General features: G+C 38.3%; 1 protein-coding gene across 1 annotated transcript in view; it reads right to left on the bottom strand.

Moving 5' to 3' along the window:
• LOC146710164 (metabotropic glutamate receptor 4-like) overlaps positions 1–18469 on the bottom strand; it is a 171537-nt gene that overhangs the window by 33688 nt on the left and 119380 nt on the right. Inside the window, exons 3-6 of the mRNA XM_085457468.1 lie at positions 17929–18064; positions 17570–17724; positions 17090–17230; positions 3720–3920 (exon numbers count right to left, since the gene is read on the bottom strand). Coding sequence (XP_085313594.1) covers positions 3720–3920; positions 17090–17230; positions 17570–17724; positions 17929–18064 — 633 coding nt within the window. The remainder of the gene's footprint in view (positions 1–3719; positions 3921–17089; positions 17231–17569; positions 17725–17928; positions 18065–18469) is intronic.

Genomic DNA, 18469 nt, shown 5'->3' with positions numbered 1-18469 from the left:
AGCTCAGCTGGTGTGGAGCAGTGCTAAGGGCACCTGATTTACTACTAAGCCAGGAGATTGTAATCAGTACTTTACATCAATATATCATAAATAGGGTGAAAAGAGCTGAACTGATGCTAAAAATTGTGTTGAGGAATTATATAATAAGATTTTAAAAAGGTTGCTCTTGTGCAAAACTCTTGAATCACTCCTCATTTCTTACTGTATTTCCCAGAGGAGAAGACCTTGTACTCCAGATATCAAGATATACTGTATTTAAGACAAAGACAGAGTGTCTACAATTCTAATGATCCTGAATTCTCTTAGGCAGGCTGCCTTGAAGTTGTCCTCAGGAATTGCCTGCCTTTTGTTCTCTTTCAACATGAACCCACACTGCTTCAACAATTCTGAGATCCGGGCTCTAGGGAGACTAATCCACGAGTGATAACGTCCATTGTATGTGTTATCTATCAAAGTATTGCATTGGCAGCGTGTTTTGAATCATTATTATGCTGAAAAAGGTTTCAAGCATAAACGTTGTGTAGATGGTGATATTCATGAAAACTTTGCTTGTAATTTTATTTATATTTGCATGGTAAATGGTCTGTATAGCGCTTTTACCTGTCCCCCCTAGGGACCCCAAAGCGCTTTACACACCCAGTCATCCACCCATTCACACACTGGTAGAGGCAAGCTACAGTTGTAGCCACAGCTGCCCTGGGGTACACTGACAGAAGCGAGGCTGCCATATTGCGCCATCAGCCCTTCTGGCCAACACCAGTAGGCGGTAGGTGAAGTGTCTTGCCCAAGGACACAACGACCGAGACTGTCCGAGCCGGGGCTCGAACCGGCAACCTTCCAATTACAAGGCGAACTCCACACTCTTGAGCCACGATCGCCCAGATGTTCGAAATAGACAGATAAATGGTAAAAATGGTAAATGGCCTGTATTTATATAGTGCTTTACTAGTCCCTAAGGACCCCAAAGCACTTTACACATCCAGTCATCTACCCATTCACACACATTCACACACAGGTGATGGCAAGGTACACTGTAGCCACAGCCACCCTGGGGCACACTGACAGAGGCGAGGCTGCCGGACACTGGCGCCACCGGGCCCTCTGACCAGAAAAGCTATAGAAAATAGAAAAGTAGAAATAAATAGAAAAGTTTATCTAAAAATTTGGTCACTGCCAATCAAATTGCTTGGTGGATCAAAATCTGACCTGCATTTATCATTCCATTAATTTTGACAGGATCCCCAACACCATTTACTGAAATGCACTACCAAACCATGACAGAACCTTCACCATCTTCTATAGATAGCTGCAGACACTCAGTGATGTACCTCTCTCCTAACCTCGTACATATTGATAACGATTTAGTTTAAAAATATTACATTTGGATGCATCCCTCCATAAGACTTTTAGACATTGATTTCCAGTCCAGTTCTTGCGTGACTTGACATTCGTCAGCCTTTTCTCCCTGTTTCTCCTCCTTAAGAAAGCCTTCTTGATAGCCACTCTTCCACTAAGACCATTTCTGATTAGGCTTCGGTGAAAAAATAGATGGATCAACTCAAGGGCCAGATGCGTTTCTCAGGTCCTGTGTCACATCTTTGTTGGATTTTTTTCCCCAATTTGTTAAGGACACAAGTTTCAGATACAGTGCAACTGTTGTAGATCAATTTTCTTTAGGCTGACCACTTCTTTTGTCATCTATTTGTCCAATTTCCCCCTTTTTTTAAGGACACACTGCAAACCATGCCAAGTTTTCAGCTAATGACTCCTTTTCAGTGCTTGAATGATTTTAATATGACTAAAAAAAAGCAGACAATGTCAAAAAAAAGCTAAAAAAAAAAACAAACCAAAAACCTCACACTTTGATAGACCTCAAGAACACCTGGAGAACTATTGCTCAAAACCACTTTAACGAATTACAAGAAAATCTATTTCCTTGAAAGTAAAACAATTGTAAAAAAGTAAAGGGGGGTGACTTGAAACTTTTGCACAGTACAATATTTGCGAAAGTAAAAATTACATTTTACTGAATACTGTACACAGTCCTGCTTTGGTAATAATGCCGCAGGCATGGTGCTTGTTGCCTAAAAACCACTGACTCCTGCTGAAGTATTACAAGGAACTAGCTTTATGTCCATCAGTGGCGTAATTGTGCTCAGTTATGATTTCAATTCATCAACTATGGCATTGTAATAGTGGTAGCAGATTTCAGGAGTTTACACTGCTTTACTCTAACAAGCAACATTTTGGCCCAGATAACTCAGCACAGAAGTCAGTAGTGATTACTGACACCACTTAAGTAAAAGCTTTTTAGGCCAATAAAAAAAAAAAGTGTCCCCATTTATTGCCACACTTAGGGTCTATGTGGCAACCTAGTAGTGCTCTAGTGCTATTTTTTATAAGTAGGTTGTTTCAAGCTTGTAAACATGGATTTAACAATGCATCTAAAACTGACTTTGGGCAATGCAGCTAAAGACTATGTCATAACCCCAAAATGTTGACTGTATGTTCAAAAGCAGGTTTAATGATACCAAAACCTGCAGAATCACCCAATAAAATTATTTTGAAATTAAAAATATAAATTTACTTCCCAAATGTGAATTAAACATTAAATTGACATTCTGCCAATGTAATAACTAGATATTAAAATGACAAATTAGCTTGAAGAGCATGAGTTCAAATGAATAATTTATCTGTGCAAACACTGCATACTCAAGTCTCTATGAAAGAATTATAATTGCGTTAAACAGCTTTGCTTTAAAAAGGCTGACTATATAATGAAACTCTGGATCACTGCTCTTTGTGTGAAAGCAGTCAATTATTAATATGCCAGTCATGAATGTGAACTTGACTGATAACTGGGTTTAATGTAATGCTACATAAAGAGTTGGGAAATAGGTCATACAGTAGAGGGGGGAAAGTAAGTTGTGTGCTGGGTCGGGAGCCATATATGGCATCTCAATGTAAGACAATGTTCTTCAAACTGTATGGTTGTGTCGAAAAAAAATAATTCTAATAATGTGAAAGTCAAGTACTTATCATTTTAACCCTCAAACACAGACCTCGGATGGCCATTGAACTTCTATAAGCAATGTATGTTTGTAATCCTACATTGCTTGCATCTTTCACAGCACACATTTTCAACCTTAAAACTTCACATTTAACATGAAAAATGTGAAGTTTGTAGAAAATGTGCATTGAGTTTCCTACAAAGTCAGTGGGAAATATATAGCAGTCATATATAAAACATTGTTCTGCAATTGAAAGAAGAGAAGAATCATCTCTTTTTAGCATTCACAGCCTCACAGACCTTTTATCCAAAGACTTCAAACCTGGATTGATCTGTCCATTCTCTCCATACCACTTTTTTTCTTCTTTTTTTAACCATTTATAAGCGGGCGGTTGAGGACCACTAAAGCATTTGTTTCTCAAAAAACACCTGCTTCTCAAAACCCTTTCAGCTCTGCCACAAGGGTTTTTCAAAAAGGCTTTTCGAATTACCAGTTAGCCTTTTAACATAAAAACTTGCATTTGGTAACAGAATGTGCCACTTAAATACGAGAATGACAGCTGCCAAAAAGGGCCCTGTAACACGTGATGTAACCCATCACTGATTCATAAAACTTATTCTAATAAACTTTAATTGACATAAGATGTTGTCAATTCAAAACTAATACCAAATGACCCTAAAAGTGTATATTTGAGTGTCTATAACTGACCTGAAAAGTTGAGACGACGAATATGCTTCAGCAGATGAGTGCCATTTATGGGGTCCATTTTAGCGCAGAGACCAACCTTGCCCGGGCACAGCTCCTTGTGCATGTTGTGCAAGGCATGAGCCATTGCATAGACGGCATCAATAACAAACTGTACCTTTCCTTCCTGCTCATATTGCGAGTCCTTTCCGATTCGCTCCTGATCTGAAAGACATAGACAGATGCATGTGTGTGGTTTTATAAGTATTAATTGGTTAAAAGAATTCATGAAATAATTCAAATCGTGGTAAGTGATATATGTAATGATCTGCAGTCATTCATTTGGTTTGGTCACCATGTCAAGGACAAGGTTGAGTCCAGTATTAGTATCCATGTAGTCAAGCAATCATGTTTGAGACAGAAAAAAGATTTTACAAGTAGATTTAAACGACTCAATCAGGCAAAAAATCTGTAGCTCTATCAGCCACATCATGCAATTAAGAAAACTGTATTCATTTAAAGGCATGAGCGGTTTCCATGAGTGGATCCAGCTTAAAGAATTATCTACTTGTGAGTTTGTCTCTGACACTTGTTTAAAGAAGGCCGATGATAAAGTTGCATATTCAGTGCCTGTTCTAGACAATTAATATGCACAATTATAGCAAAAAAAAAAAAAAATCCATCTTGAAACTAATTTATAAAGTAACTTGATGAAGATACTACTGATGTGTGCCAATAGTCAGGAAAACTTATCTTCTCAACACTTGTCTTCTGTGTCATCCCCACTCTGGATGGCAGCTTTTAGATAAGACAATTGTGTTCACGCTACTTGGAATGAGCTAAACCTTTTAAACGAAGGGTGTGGCATCAGTCCAAAAGACAGAAGAAAATGCATTGCTCCTCAGTGAGTCTTATTTTTTATGTACTGAATGGTGTTGCCTCTTGCAATTAGCTAGAAAGTAAATATCTGGATCGCTGCAGAGGACCAAATCAATTCTAATATCTGGAGTGCAAGGTCTTCTCCTCTGGGAAATCTCATCTGTTAAAAATGAAGAGTCTTTCTTATATCTTCTGAAGGAGTAGTAGAGTTCCATCTGTGTGATTTTCGTGAGCATTATGTTTTGGGCCTGCATTTCTATTCTACAAATTTTAAAAATATGCCTCATGCTATTTTTCATTAGTTGCTTTAAACAGTTCTTCCAATTTGATCAATTTTTTGTATTCCTTACCTTCTTGACTGAGTGTCCAACTCTGAATTCAGTATTTATTGCCTGGTTCAATTTAGAAGACCCAAAGAAGCAGGAAATAGAGACATCCATTCACAGGACAGGGATAATCCCCTTATGGGCTCAATGTAATAACTCGTGATAGGAGTTTATTAATCCTGGCTCAGGTTGTTCCAGAGGTTTTTGTGATTGTTAATTGCTGTGAGGAGGTGGGGTCTAAGGAGATACAACGTGCCAATCCTAACTTCGGCTGTCTGCTCACATGCATGAAGTCTTAAAGCTGTTTCTATGTAAATCTCCTGTATGTGCATTAGCCATTATTAAAAGCAGGTGTGTTCAATTAAGATTTACAATAGACTAATTACTAGGGATAAGCTAATGATAGAGCTGCATAGAATTCAATTAGGCTTTGCAAGTTAATAAGCACACAGCAGGGAATGAGCTGCTGATACTCACACAATAATTTCCATATTGTTGGTTGAAAAAAATACTTGATGCTATAGAGCTTCTTAACTTACTTCCATATTTTTCAGTATATTTCAGTAAGCAATTTGGTTAAATTCTAGGTTAATGCATTAGTAAACTAGAGTCTTTTTAAACATGACAAAAAGTAAGTTAAACCAATTTTGCCATAGGACAGAGAGTAACTAAATCAAAACCTAAGCCATGCCAAAACCTGACTCTATTTAAAAGTAGAGTTTACTGTAATGCAGTGAATGATTTTCAAAAATAAAAATGGACAGACCTGCATTATACTAAACATCTCTTAATCTTTTAAATCAGGTGTTTTCAGTCTCATTGCCACAGACCAAGCACCAAGGATGTAGTCAGTTTTTCTAAACATTTGTGAAAGAATAGGTTGTTTTAAAGAGCTCACTGAATCCGAATGTAGTACTCTAATAGGATGCCACAAATACAACAAGTTAAAGTCACAAAATTTCTTAAACATAAAAAATAAAAAAAATTTTTATATAAAACATTGGTATTGGTTGAAAATTCCACAGTTGGTGCCTCCCCTTCATATAATTGTTCAAACAAATACGGCTTAATAACAAGAAAGACATTATACTGTCAGAACCGATGTGAACTAATGAACTACAAATGATCAATATCAATATTAAAAGCCACCTTAACAAACCTCAACCATATACAGGCTAGAACAGTTTTTTGTGACTATGTGGTTATCTGATACTTTTGGACATGCCGATATACAGCTTTCACAAGTAAACTTTTTCCTAAACATTATCATGCAACAACTATCCTCTTGAGGTGCAAGCTATTTTCGGCAGCTACTTCAATCCGAGAGAGTGCTAGCCTCCAAATCAGCAAAGGTCTCCTTCTGTTAGCCATCTTTCATTTGCTAGATCTCCAGCTCCTCACTGCAGACCAAAGGGGTTTTAAGTCTCAGATTATCTCATGAGCTTTTGAAAATGCATGAATTATTGTTGGAGGTTACGGCTCAGTAATTAAGGGCCACAGGGCCTTGATTGGACAGAGATTGTCACAGTTTGGCCGCCATGCTTATGCCGTGGGGAATCCTGTGAGCCAGAGTGGGTGTGAGAGTGATATTTCTCTCTCAGTCTTGGCAGGCCACCCACACTAACTTTGTATTGTCTCTTCTCCATAAGACAGTTTCCCTTTTTCCTTCTGTCTCTCTTTGTAGCTAACTCCTCATTGGCATTTTGGCACTCTCGCACAACTTTTCCAAGCTGGCATTTTGCTTTCAGAGAAATCCTTTTAGATTAAGCAAAGCAGAAGCTGAGTGTGGGTGTCTTCCACTGAGGTGAAACACAAGACATTATGTGACAGACAGTGTGGGCACAAAACCTTTGACCTATTTTTCAGCTTACGACCGGCTGCAGGCCATCCAATCCACTGAGGCAATCGGACCATCTTTTAAGTTAATGTGACGCTGCTGACATGTGTCACGCACCTTCATTTCACATTTTCTGTGAATTTTCCTATACGTGATTGTAGAGCTAAAGTCTCAATTCATGTCGGACTAAAAATGTGCTGTTGTGTGTATGTTTTCAGTCAAACAGAAATAGTAATTTAAAGTATATTAAAAAAATATCAAAAATGATAACAAATATGATATCACATTTAAAAAACTGTTATTGGATTAATACTCAAAAAAGAAAACTCAAAAAATTGGTTATTGAAGCAAATAATTAAAATGCAACTTCAAGCAAATGTAATTTCAATATTAACACTGATTTAAAAAAAAATAATCATTTTACAACTATACTGTATTAATGTTCAATAAACATGTCACAGCTGGTTTTATCACCCACAAAGCCATTGATAAGTCACAACAATGTAATAAACAACAGTGTAACCAACAAATGGTACCTTTTGAGCCCCTCAGAACCAACTGAACAATGTTTAAACCCCACAGCCTTCCTGAATATTGTCTGTGTTTATCCCTTTTTGACCGCAGTCTACCCATCTTCTGATGGCTGCTTGCAGTTGGATAATGTTCCATGTCACAAAGCTCATCTCAAACGTGTCTCTTGAACATGACAAAGAATCCATTGTCCTCAAAATGCCTCCAGAGTCTCTAGATCTAATCTAATAGTGAGCTGCATTGGGATGTGGTGAAACAAAGATTTGCTGGATGGTTGTGCAGTTGACAAATCTGGAGCAACTGTGTGATGCTATTATGTCAATATGGACCAGAATCTCAGAGCAATGTTTCCTGTCACCTTGTTGAATATGAAGAATTAGGGCAGTTCTCGAGGCAAACCCAGTCCAGGATTGGGGTTGACCTGGATTAGGCTGAAGTGGAGTCCAACTCAGGTGCACCTATTAAAGTGGCCAATTAGTGTATATGCAAATAACCTATTTGGTTACATCATATTAGCAAACAGATTTCAAAACCTACCCCAGTCAAATTTCTAACTAATTAAATGTAATTGCTATTTACTGATTAATAGTTGTATTAGTTGTATCGTCTTTTTCATGTTCTCACGCTTGGAATCAACTCAAGGGTAGGCTTTAAATTTTAAACTATTTAAACTCTCCATCACACCACTGATCAGAGATTTTCTGCTTCCTAAAATAATTTAATCTATTTCCACAATAAATTCAATTACTTTTTACAAAATCCTTTTTGTAATAAAAGGGCAAGCTGTCCAATATATTCCCCATCTCTTACCCAGAGAAGGCTGAAAACCCCCCTAGTCACCCTGGAACGCTGTTTAGGGTGAGCAGTATAAAAATAGATGGTTGGATGTGAGAGCACATGCGCGGTTTATCTGCATTACTTTCTCTGTGCTGTTCCGCTCACATCGTTAATACAGAGGCGAAACACACAGCCAGCGAAATGGGTCCCTGCTCTACCTCCCCTCTCCTCTCAACATTAATCAATATCAGTTTTACATCTCCTTCATTCCCAGATAAAAGACAAGTCTCACTTTTTTTCTTCAGTCACTCATGCCCTCCTTATCCTTTGATCACACTAAGCAGTCTAACCCTCTCAGGACACTGATAATTCTGCAGCATGCCCCATGTGGTTTTTGCACAGCTGCCACAGGGACACTGCAAAGCTCCCCACCAGTGAAGAGGCAGCTCAAGTGTCATACTTTAACCTCAAACAAATTCTGTGAGACTCTCACTCCCTGTGAAGCAGAGCTGATAGGGAAGTTTAATACTAAAATGTCTGTAATGAGCGAGACAAGTGATAGAAGAACAGCTACTTAGTGTGAGATGCAGGTGCCTATACAACACTCACTCCTAGTATAGAGATAAACTTAACGATGTCAATGTGGGTATTTTCAGAGCTATTAATTGAGCTTCTGCAGCAACTGAAGGCTAAAAATATTTCTAGTGCAAAATCATTGAGAGTACAAATAATCATTAAAGATCATCATTGGTTTTATTGGTAGATAACAATCATTATATGTTTGCTTCATTTGCTCTTTTTCCTTGTCTCGTTGTGGAACACTTCCTCGTATAACAGTTTTTCCCCATTTATAGTTTTGGTTTCATTGATTGAATCCATCTTGCAGATAAAACACACATTTACATTTTGAAGCAGAGCATCTTTATTTTTAAGGATTAAACTGGAGATTCTCTATAGATTTATAAATTCAGCAAATCCCATAACATAAAACAGAGCTTTGATATCTCTGATCAAAAACTAAACTAACCTTGATCTCTACAGTGATGAATTCAGTAACTTTGTTATAGTGTGTGTGTGTCTGAGGGAGTGAGAGGTCGCTGCAAGGGTCACTGCAAATAAGTACAGGGCCGAGTGATCACCTTTACTTTGATGAAAATTTCTATCCTGATCAGAGCGGTTCCTTCTGATAATGCATGAAGGGTCACCTCAGGGAAATTTTGGACCAGTACTCATAACCTTTATCAGAATGCAAAGTTAAGGAATATCTTTGGGAAAATTGTGTTAGAGAATAGATTTCCAGAGACCTGCCAAATAAGTACCAAGGTGTATTAAGCCTGTTTTGGTTGCAGAAAATAACCCAACAAAATAAGCCACATTAATGCTCCCTTACTTCATTATAATAAACTCTGTTGCTGTAATTGCTCAAAAATGCAGTACCCAGCTATTTTAAGAAATGATTTGGCCTTTTGTTTTGTTTTTCAAAAAACAAAACAAAAACAATGCGACCTGATGAGTTTTAAAGGTCTGCATCATCTACAAGAAACACAAGGACTATGGAGTGCCACAGACAGAGCTGGAAAGTCAGACAGTATTAATAAACAGTTTGACATTTTGTTTTGTTTTGGTCTGCACAGGATTTTGTGACATTAAGAAATATTTAGATTACCAACTGGCTTATCTTCTATAACTTGGGAGGGAGGAAAGAGGGTGGTTTGTTTATTTGCAATCTTTACCACAAAACACTAATTCAAAACATATATTGTAAATCTTCCCCCAGACCCATGTGTTAATATCAATCTAGATCGGTATTCAACATTCAGTATTAAACTACTACAGATATTTCAAGACACAAAGAAGAATAAATGGAAATACATTTGCTCCCAAACATAAACAATGTGCCATGTTTTCCATCTCATATATATAAGGAAATAAAAACATGGTATGAGTGTTGGCCATGGTGTTGATCAGACTGCAGACTCCCAAAGGGTCACTGGAGTTATCTAGTTTTTTTGTTCTTGGCAACATTTCCTCTTGGGGGGGTGGGCAGGTCAGTGTAGCCAATCAGTAGACAAATTGATCCATCAGTACTATCTTATCCACCTGAGTGATGCCCTGAATGTAACCCTCTGTGTTATCTCTTTAGAATACTCTGTGTTGGGTTTTATTGCCTGTGAACACAGCACCAGCTGTTGGTTCTGCAGCTCACCGCTTGAGTAAAAGTATGTCTCTGGTGTATTTTGTTTGTACTGTTTCACCAGGGCTGTTTCAGTTATTTATTGTTTTACCAACCCTGCCCTTTATCTACAAATAAATAAACATTAAGATTCTCTAGAGTCTCAGCACAGGGGTCCTTGTCTTTTATCATTACATGTTATTATACACATTAGTACAGCAGAGGTAAGTGGCATGATCATCCACAATCACGCATAATTGCATGTCAACATGCCCATTTACACCGTATGTCAGAATTGCTTTGCTTTGGTGTAGTTGTTATGACTTCTTATGCTCAACAAAGGAAGAAAAGCAGGTTTTACTGTACCTCCATGTTACACCCCGGCCTAGGCAACCGGAGTGCAACACGAAAAAAGTAAAAATAAAGAAAAAAAAACACACACAAAAAACCCCACTAAAGCTCACCACCAAAATCCCGAAACGAAAGTATCGACTAATCTATTTACAACAAACTATTTATTTACAACAAAACACCAAACTATTTACAACACGGGGGAGATCGCGACCATGACACACTGAAACACAGGGTTTAAATACCTAGAGGGAGGAATCAGGAAAATGGACAACAAGAGGGAAACAGCTGGGGCAACTCAGAACTGACGAGACAGGGAAACATAAACTGAAAAGACTAAGATAACACAGACTTTCAAAGTAAAACAGGAAACACATAACAGTCACGCCAAAAACAACACACTGACAACACCGAAACGTAACACTCCACTGTCAGTGGTTGAAGAAAATTTGGAAACATTAAGGTAAAAGATGCAAAATAAGTCAATTCAACATTTGCAATACAAAGTAATGTATAGCGATTTAGTAGTATATCAGGTAGTCCAACTGCTATATTACAAAACAAATATTATTATTTGTCAGTATATTTGTGTTGCCATTTATACCAACTGATAAATGATGTGAAGACGAGATGGGAGAAACACCCTTCAACCATGTCCTGAGTGTTGCATTACATAGTTTGTCCACCAGGGGGTATTCTGCAACTTCCCTGTTGCCAAAAGGTGTGGCCACAAACACAACAACAAGCTGAGGAGTAGAGCATAATTAATTAACCTAGGACTTGTTGTGATGATAAGTTTATTTATAAAACTGCACTGTTATATTATCTTAGTAATAACTTAAATAGCTTCACATAAAAAAATATGGACTGATATAATGGGATTTTTAAATTGCTTAATATCGATATCAGTCTTGAGAATCCTGTATCAGCTGGGGTCTCATATCAAGTATATTTTTCATAGAGTTAATTGAGAAACTGTTTAGAGGTAATATATCTAAATGGGAATGTCTCCTCTGGCAGTTAACTACCTGACAAATCAGAGTTCTTCATCACATTTAGAAAAGTAAGCTGTAAATTTTGCACTGCCACAAAGTCCTCTTGACTGAGTGGTCTATTACAGTCACTTCAAATTTTACCATGAGATAAATAGCATGGTAAAATCTTTGGAAATCTTTCACAAATAAATAAATAAATAAAATTAGTCTATATTATTCATGTTATATCGTAGGGTAATGCACAGCTGTGACCGATGCATATAGCATTGTAAGACAACGTACAACCACCTTAAAAATCTAATTTAGTCATGCTGTAAATCCCACCTCCACAAAGCCTGCTGGTTTGGAGCATTTTGTGATTTATGGCACTACTGAAGTGCACTAAGAGGGATTCCCCCCTCCCTGCAACAAAATCAGTTTGTTTGTTTTTTGCAACCAAAAATTGCCAGAAGAAAAAGTAAAGCTGGTTCCTCATAAGAACTAAATATAAAAAAATGAAAAGAATAAAGACAATGAAGAGTGTAACATTAACCTGTGGCCTCACAACAGCTGAACTGAGTGAAGATAGCATGCATTTTCAACACAAATTCCATCATTAGTAAGAGAATCATGTACTCCTATTGTCCGCCACCCATTCAAGCAGTGTACTGTATTTTGTTTTGTTTCTTTCTGCTGCTGCAGTCCCGATGAGTGCTGTCAACCTAACGAGGCACTTCATGGGTTTTTTTTTTTTGGGGGGGGGGGTTTAACATTAAAAGCTATCTAGATCTATAAATTTTGAATTAGCATTAACTGAAGGGCTGAAGAAATAACAAATAAAAGCAAAGTAAACTTTGCCAGTCAGGTCACTATTTCAGAAAATGACTGTGCTCACATTCATAAATGTTACTGTACATGTGAATCTGTGCAATGCGCCGACTCCAAATCCTGCCCAGATTCTGTCTTTGATGTTTTTCTTTCTCTTACTCATAATGCTGCAGCATGTGAAACTCAGCCCAGCCACTGATGTGTGGATTACCGCCATATAAAGCCAGTGTGGAAGTATTGTACGCACGCTGTCACGACACAGTCTTGTTTATAAATACTAGTGTATGTGTGGAAACTGGTGTATGTAGATTGGGGATATACACATCTGGCTCCAGGGCAGAGTGGTGGCTCGGTGGTTAGTGCTTTCACCGTACAGCAGCTAGATTGTTACTTTTATTTCCTTTGATTTCTTGGAGTTTGCATGGTTTCCGCCTAAAGACAAATTGCTCATTCTTAACTGTAAATTCAAGAGAGGGATTTTTTAAACGTTGTGTTCTCTAATTGTGTGCTGATCTATTTTTCTGTCCATGCTGTATGCCCCCCAAATGATTCCTCATTCCCAACTATGTTATGAAGCATAATGTGATTGTTTTTATGACTTCTTTATCTGCTGTATATTTTGTGTCCTCACAGTGAGCTGTCTCGATTTAGTATATGTTTATTTCAGAGGCAAGTGGGGGCTATATGAAATTACAATAATTCAATCAAATTCAACTTTCTTTTTATTACCAAAAGAATGACACAGAGCACTATTATATCCAGCTTTCCATGATCCTCTAAAGCACAATACTGTCACATTTTAAGAATAAAGAGAATATGCAAGTAATTTGTAAGCGTAAATTTATCGTCATATTAAATAATTCAAATCTGGGCATTTGAGTGTTAATTTTTTAGGTTGTTGAAAAGCCACTGAGTCATCACTTGGACTCTTCTTTTAGAGGAAAGAACTGATCCTAACAGTCCAGTTGTGATGATCTGCCTTTAATGGCAATACTAGCTACCTGTAATTAAGAAGATATGGATTATTACTGCATGAAATCTGCAACAATTCTGCAGTGTTTGGCTGTAATGATGGTCATTATCATACAAATCTTATTTGTGTCTCTGGTTTCTTCTCTGTTGTATTGTTACATTTTCCAGCAGACTTCAGTGTTATGCTGTAGTTATTAATTAGTCATTTTGCTACTCTGCATACGTTAGGGAGAAATATTTCCATTAATTGATGTCACTCGAGGGTTGAGGCTATACGTGGCAATTTTCAAACTTGGGAGATTCTCAAGGGATCACTAAGACCTGACAGTCGAGAGCAATGTTAGACTGTTTCTTGGCAGTGTTCTTGCTTGCTGGGCTGCATACAGCAACTCTTACTTGAGTTTTTCCCCACCAATAACACACCTAATTCTTCTTCTTTTTTTTCACCTGTTCCTTTTATGGGTCACCACAACAAATCCTTGCCTTCATGCCACCCCTATCCCTTGCATCCTCTTCTGTCACACTAACCCTCTGCATATCCTCCTTCATGACTTCCATGAATCTTTCCTGTGATATCCCACTTTTACTCATCCCTGGCAGCTCAATTTTTAACATCCTTTGTCTGGTATATCCACTTTCTCTCTTCTGATATACTCATTCTGGGTACTTCCAACAAAAAATCTTAACATCTTGAACTCACCTCCACCTCCAGCTCAGCCTCCTATCTTTCCATTTGTGTCACCGTCTACAAACCATATATCATAAAAGGCCATCTTGCAAAACTTCCCTTTCAACTCTTACTGCTATCCTACTGTCACAAATCACTCCTGACACTTGTGTCCACCAAACCTGTAGTGTCTTTTTCCTCTCTCGGATAGTTGATAGTTGCATACTTGTCCATTTTCACTTCCTCTGCTCCGTGTAGATTCCCTGTTACATCTATCATTTACACAAATGTATTCTGCCTTGCTTCTACTTTCATTTCTCTTGTCTCCAAAGCATACCTCCACCTCTCCAGGCTCTCTTCCACCTGCTCCATGCTCTCATTACAGATCACAGCATTGCCTGTGATCATCCTCCTCCACAGAGACGTGTGCCTGACCTCATCTGTCAAACTCCCCATCACCACTGGAAAAAAAGGAGCTCAAAACCAACATGTCCTGCACCATCCTCACATAGTTCGTTGCCATTCCTGGCTTTCTCATGCAGTATACCACTTTGCTTTCTCTAGACCACAAATACACTATGAAACTCCTTCTGACCTTCGCTACACTCCTCCATCAACACTCTAAGTCAAACACTGGAACTGTGCTCTTTTCTCCACATGAAGCCATACTGCTGTTTGCACCTATCACCTATCTTCTTAACCCAGTGGTTCTTAACCTGGGTTCGGTGAGTCAGTCTCAGGGGTTCGGCAGAGCCTCCGCCTTGACATGCACGGCTCATTTTGTGCACCAGTAAAAAAACATATCTATGTCTTGAATTTGAAAAAAAAAATAAATCATATTTTATTTTTCACTAAAGAGGGGATCAATGACTGCACATATGAAACTGGTGGGGTTCGGTACCTCCAACAAGGTTAAGAACCACTGTCTTAACCTAACTTCAGCAGCTCTTTTCCATATCTTCATGATCTGGCTCGCCAACTTTATCTCTCTGTAGTTACTACAGCTCTGCACATCACCCTTGTTCCTGAAAAGCACCAGTAAACTTCCTCTCTATTGCTCAGGCATCCTCTCACTGTCCAAGATTTTATTAAACAATCTGGTTAAAAAGTCTCACAGTAGTCCTGTCAGCTTTCTTCATCAGCCCGACTACTTTCCATGTTTTCTTTGCTAATCTCTTCCTTTAAATACTTTCCTGCAGTAGCATTTATGAATGTGACCACCATTGCGTCACTCTGTCTTCTTTACTCTGTCCAGAGAATAGGACAAATGCCCTCATGGCAGTATCTGTGCAACATTTCTACCATTTAATCCTTGCCTATGTCTTCACTCACTTCCACTTCTTGTTTCCACTTGTGTTTCAGATTGCTTCTTCTGTATAAGATGTAGTGCACCTATGTGTACGTCCTTGCATTCTTATACATCCCTTTGTGTTCCTTCTTCATGTTCACCATAGTCATTTCCATCCTTTTTGCAAAATCCACAACCATCTGTCCTTTTGCATTTCTCTCCTTAACACTATACGTACCCAACACCTCCTCATCACCTCTGTTCCCTTCACCTACATGTCCACTGAAGTCTCATCCAATAACCTCATTACCAATCACCTCCAGTGTTTCTGTCCTTGCTTCCCTTCCACCTGGTCTCTTGCACAAACAATATACCTTCCTTCTCTCCAGCACATGAACTAGCTCGTTCCCTTTACCAGAGTCCCTGCTCTCACCTCCCCACTTAGACCTTCCCTTCTCTCTTGCTACCTACAAACACACCTTCCCCCTTTCTTTGTCTTCACCCAACAGTAACACCATTTCCGCAGTTATTGTTAACTCTAGCCCTGACTGATCTGGTATAGAAATCGCATATGGAAACCTCAATAATCTGCTTGTTTGATTTTAACACCTGATACCCTTTCTCATGTAACCTTCCCCATTTACCTGGGGCTTGGGACTGGCTATAGAAATAAGCTGGGTTCCAAAAGTGAATCTAATTATCACCTTAGTTTCTTTTGCTTTTTGCTTTTCCAAAATAAATCTATTACTTTTAAAGATGCTATAATTGATATTATTTAGGGTTTAAAACAGTGCAAGTTTGTTTTCTTTGAAAAGAAAAAGAAAATACGGCGAGAAATATCGAATGTGGAACAACGTAGAACGTAAAAGTCTTTTGTCTGAGCCTGTAGAGAATTATAGCCTGAATATACTCCTCCCTTCAGCTTTGCAGAGCTTTATAATCAACTTCAGATCATCGTTTAGGTGTCTAGCCAACAGTTTCAATGTTTTGTTGCACTCTTATTCCTCTCTCAACTTTTTGCAGCCATACCAAGTAGCTGCTTTTAGCAAAAAAAACAACAACTTTAAAATCAACAGTGAGCTGCCTGCATCAGACACGGTTGGTGACTAGCTGTTGAGCATAATGGAGTATTTAGCAGTTAGAAAAGGTAATGCAGTAACAAGGCGTGAATGCTAATAAGAGCTGATCACCAGATATGCTATAAATCCTATATTAAATTAATCAGCTTATAACTACTGCATTATATAGAACTTTGGTTTTGGATTTTTCTTTGGGGAGGGGGGTTCATTTAACTTAGTACGGTTTAGTTTTTACCCTGTTGCAGTTCTCAAGATAGGGCAGAAGTGGGGTGACTGTAAGCAAAATTTCAATTTTGTTATATGTTTTACTACTTAGTAGAGGTTTAAATCATGATAAAATATGCAGTGACTTTTCCCACCAAGAGAGATTGTGCTATCTACAGCTGTATAAAGTATGGCATTAAGCCCGAAGCTTTAAGCATGCAGCCGAGCTAAACCATTCACTTGTTATAGCTGTGTGGATAAACACACTAGACTCAGCAGAAATATAGAGCAGCAATGAAATGAGCTGTGAGATGAACTGTGATTTTGAAGACTGAATATATAGCGGTTCCACTTTTAATAGGTGGGCAATGCTGTCAAAACACTTTCCCCATGAGCCAAATGTGTCACCTCCCTCATCATACATTAAAAGAGGAATGTTTTCATGTTGGGTAAAAGTTTAAACAAAAAGAACACAGAATAGCTTTTTCTCAACAGGAGAATATCTTACTTGTGCACTTCTTGAGCCCGGACCCTTTCTTCACAGCATGACGGCTGAGTTTGCAGTTGAAGTTGTTCTCCCAGAATTCAGCAAACCAGATATTCCTTCTGTTGTTTTCCAGCGTTCGACTGATGAAGTAACGATCAAACCCTAAACAGATCAGTCGGTTCATTGTCAGTGATGCGGTCATTCTCAGTGTAAGCAACGCTATATGAGAACCGTAGCTGTCATGTGTTCTAGAGTATATGCAATAATTCAATATCGTGTGCACATTCACTTTGCTTCTTTTTTGTTTTTTATTTGACTGAACTTTTTTACATCTTTGATGATTAAATGAGTGTTGAAGTCATTACAAATAACGTAGTCTTCTGAAAGAGTAAAAGATAAATAGTTTTGTTTTACTTGCATGGAAATAATAAATCACTGATATGTGCACATGATTTTAGAAGGCAGGGAGATCAGATGCTTGCATAATGTCCATCTCTGTACCTCTGATGGACTGACGCTTGGGCAAGATGGTGACTGCTCCCTCTGCCATCTCCTCCTGCTGCACAACCGGAGAGATCTTTGAGCCCCAGCTGTCTGAACCCACCCAGATAAAATGACCTGTCTGGTTGGCCTTTTTCGCTGCATGGAGCAGCCGCCTGTGAAGGTGAGGAAACAGATGTTGCCACAGATAAGGTCAGCATCCCAACCAGCTCCACTTTGATTTTGTTGTGCAATTCATTACACAGTAGTCTGGCAGACCCGCACTGAAACGGCTGTGTTCCCACATGTTTGCATGCTGTCTGCTGTAGTCATGTTTTCCTAATCTTCAAAAGAAGTGTTAATCTATTACCAGGTTATACCTGATATCATCTTCATTGGCAAAAAGTATGACGACTCTGGCATTTGGATTTTCTCTGAGTCGCCGGATGACCTTGTCGAACTCTCCTTGCTTGGGCTCCCGGGGAATTTTGACAGACTGGGAGATGCACACACCGCCTAGAAAAACAAATATAGAGACATAAAATAATATGTCAGAGAACTCTCAGACACGCAAACATAAGATTAAAACATCAATGATCAGCCAGTACCGTACTTAATTGAGTGGTTTGAACGTGAAATTAATATGAAATTAAATGTTGTATGTTGCTGAATAAAGCGCGGTGGCTATTAAGTGAGAAACAAACTGTCTTTTAGAGTTTATTAAAGTAACATCATTTTCACTTACTAGCAGCTCTGACCAGGAAAATATTCTTTGCATTTTTGTGGGATAGGAGAAATTATCTTAATTATCAATAATTGAAAGTTCTGTTCACCCATACTATTTGTTGATTCAGAGGATAGGTTTAAAATGTATGCAAAGTATATGACAGCATGAACATTGTCATGAATTTCCATATTTTA

This window comes from Copadichromis virginalis, linkage group LG5 (assembly GCF_057382275.1).
Source record: "Copadichromis virginalis isolate Kocher_CV1m ecotype Utaka linkage group LG5, C_Virginalis_male_GT1.1, whole genome shotgun sequence".
Taxonomy (NCBI): domain Eukaryota; kingdom Metazoa; phylum Chordata; class Actinopteri; order Cichliformes; family Cichlidae; genus Copadichromis; species Copadichromis virginalis.
The sequence above is the reverse complement of the archived record's forward strand: the minus strand, read 5'-3'. Positions and strand labels throughout refer to the sequence as shown.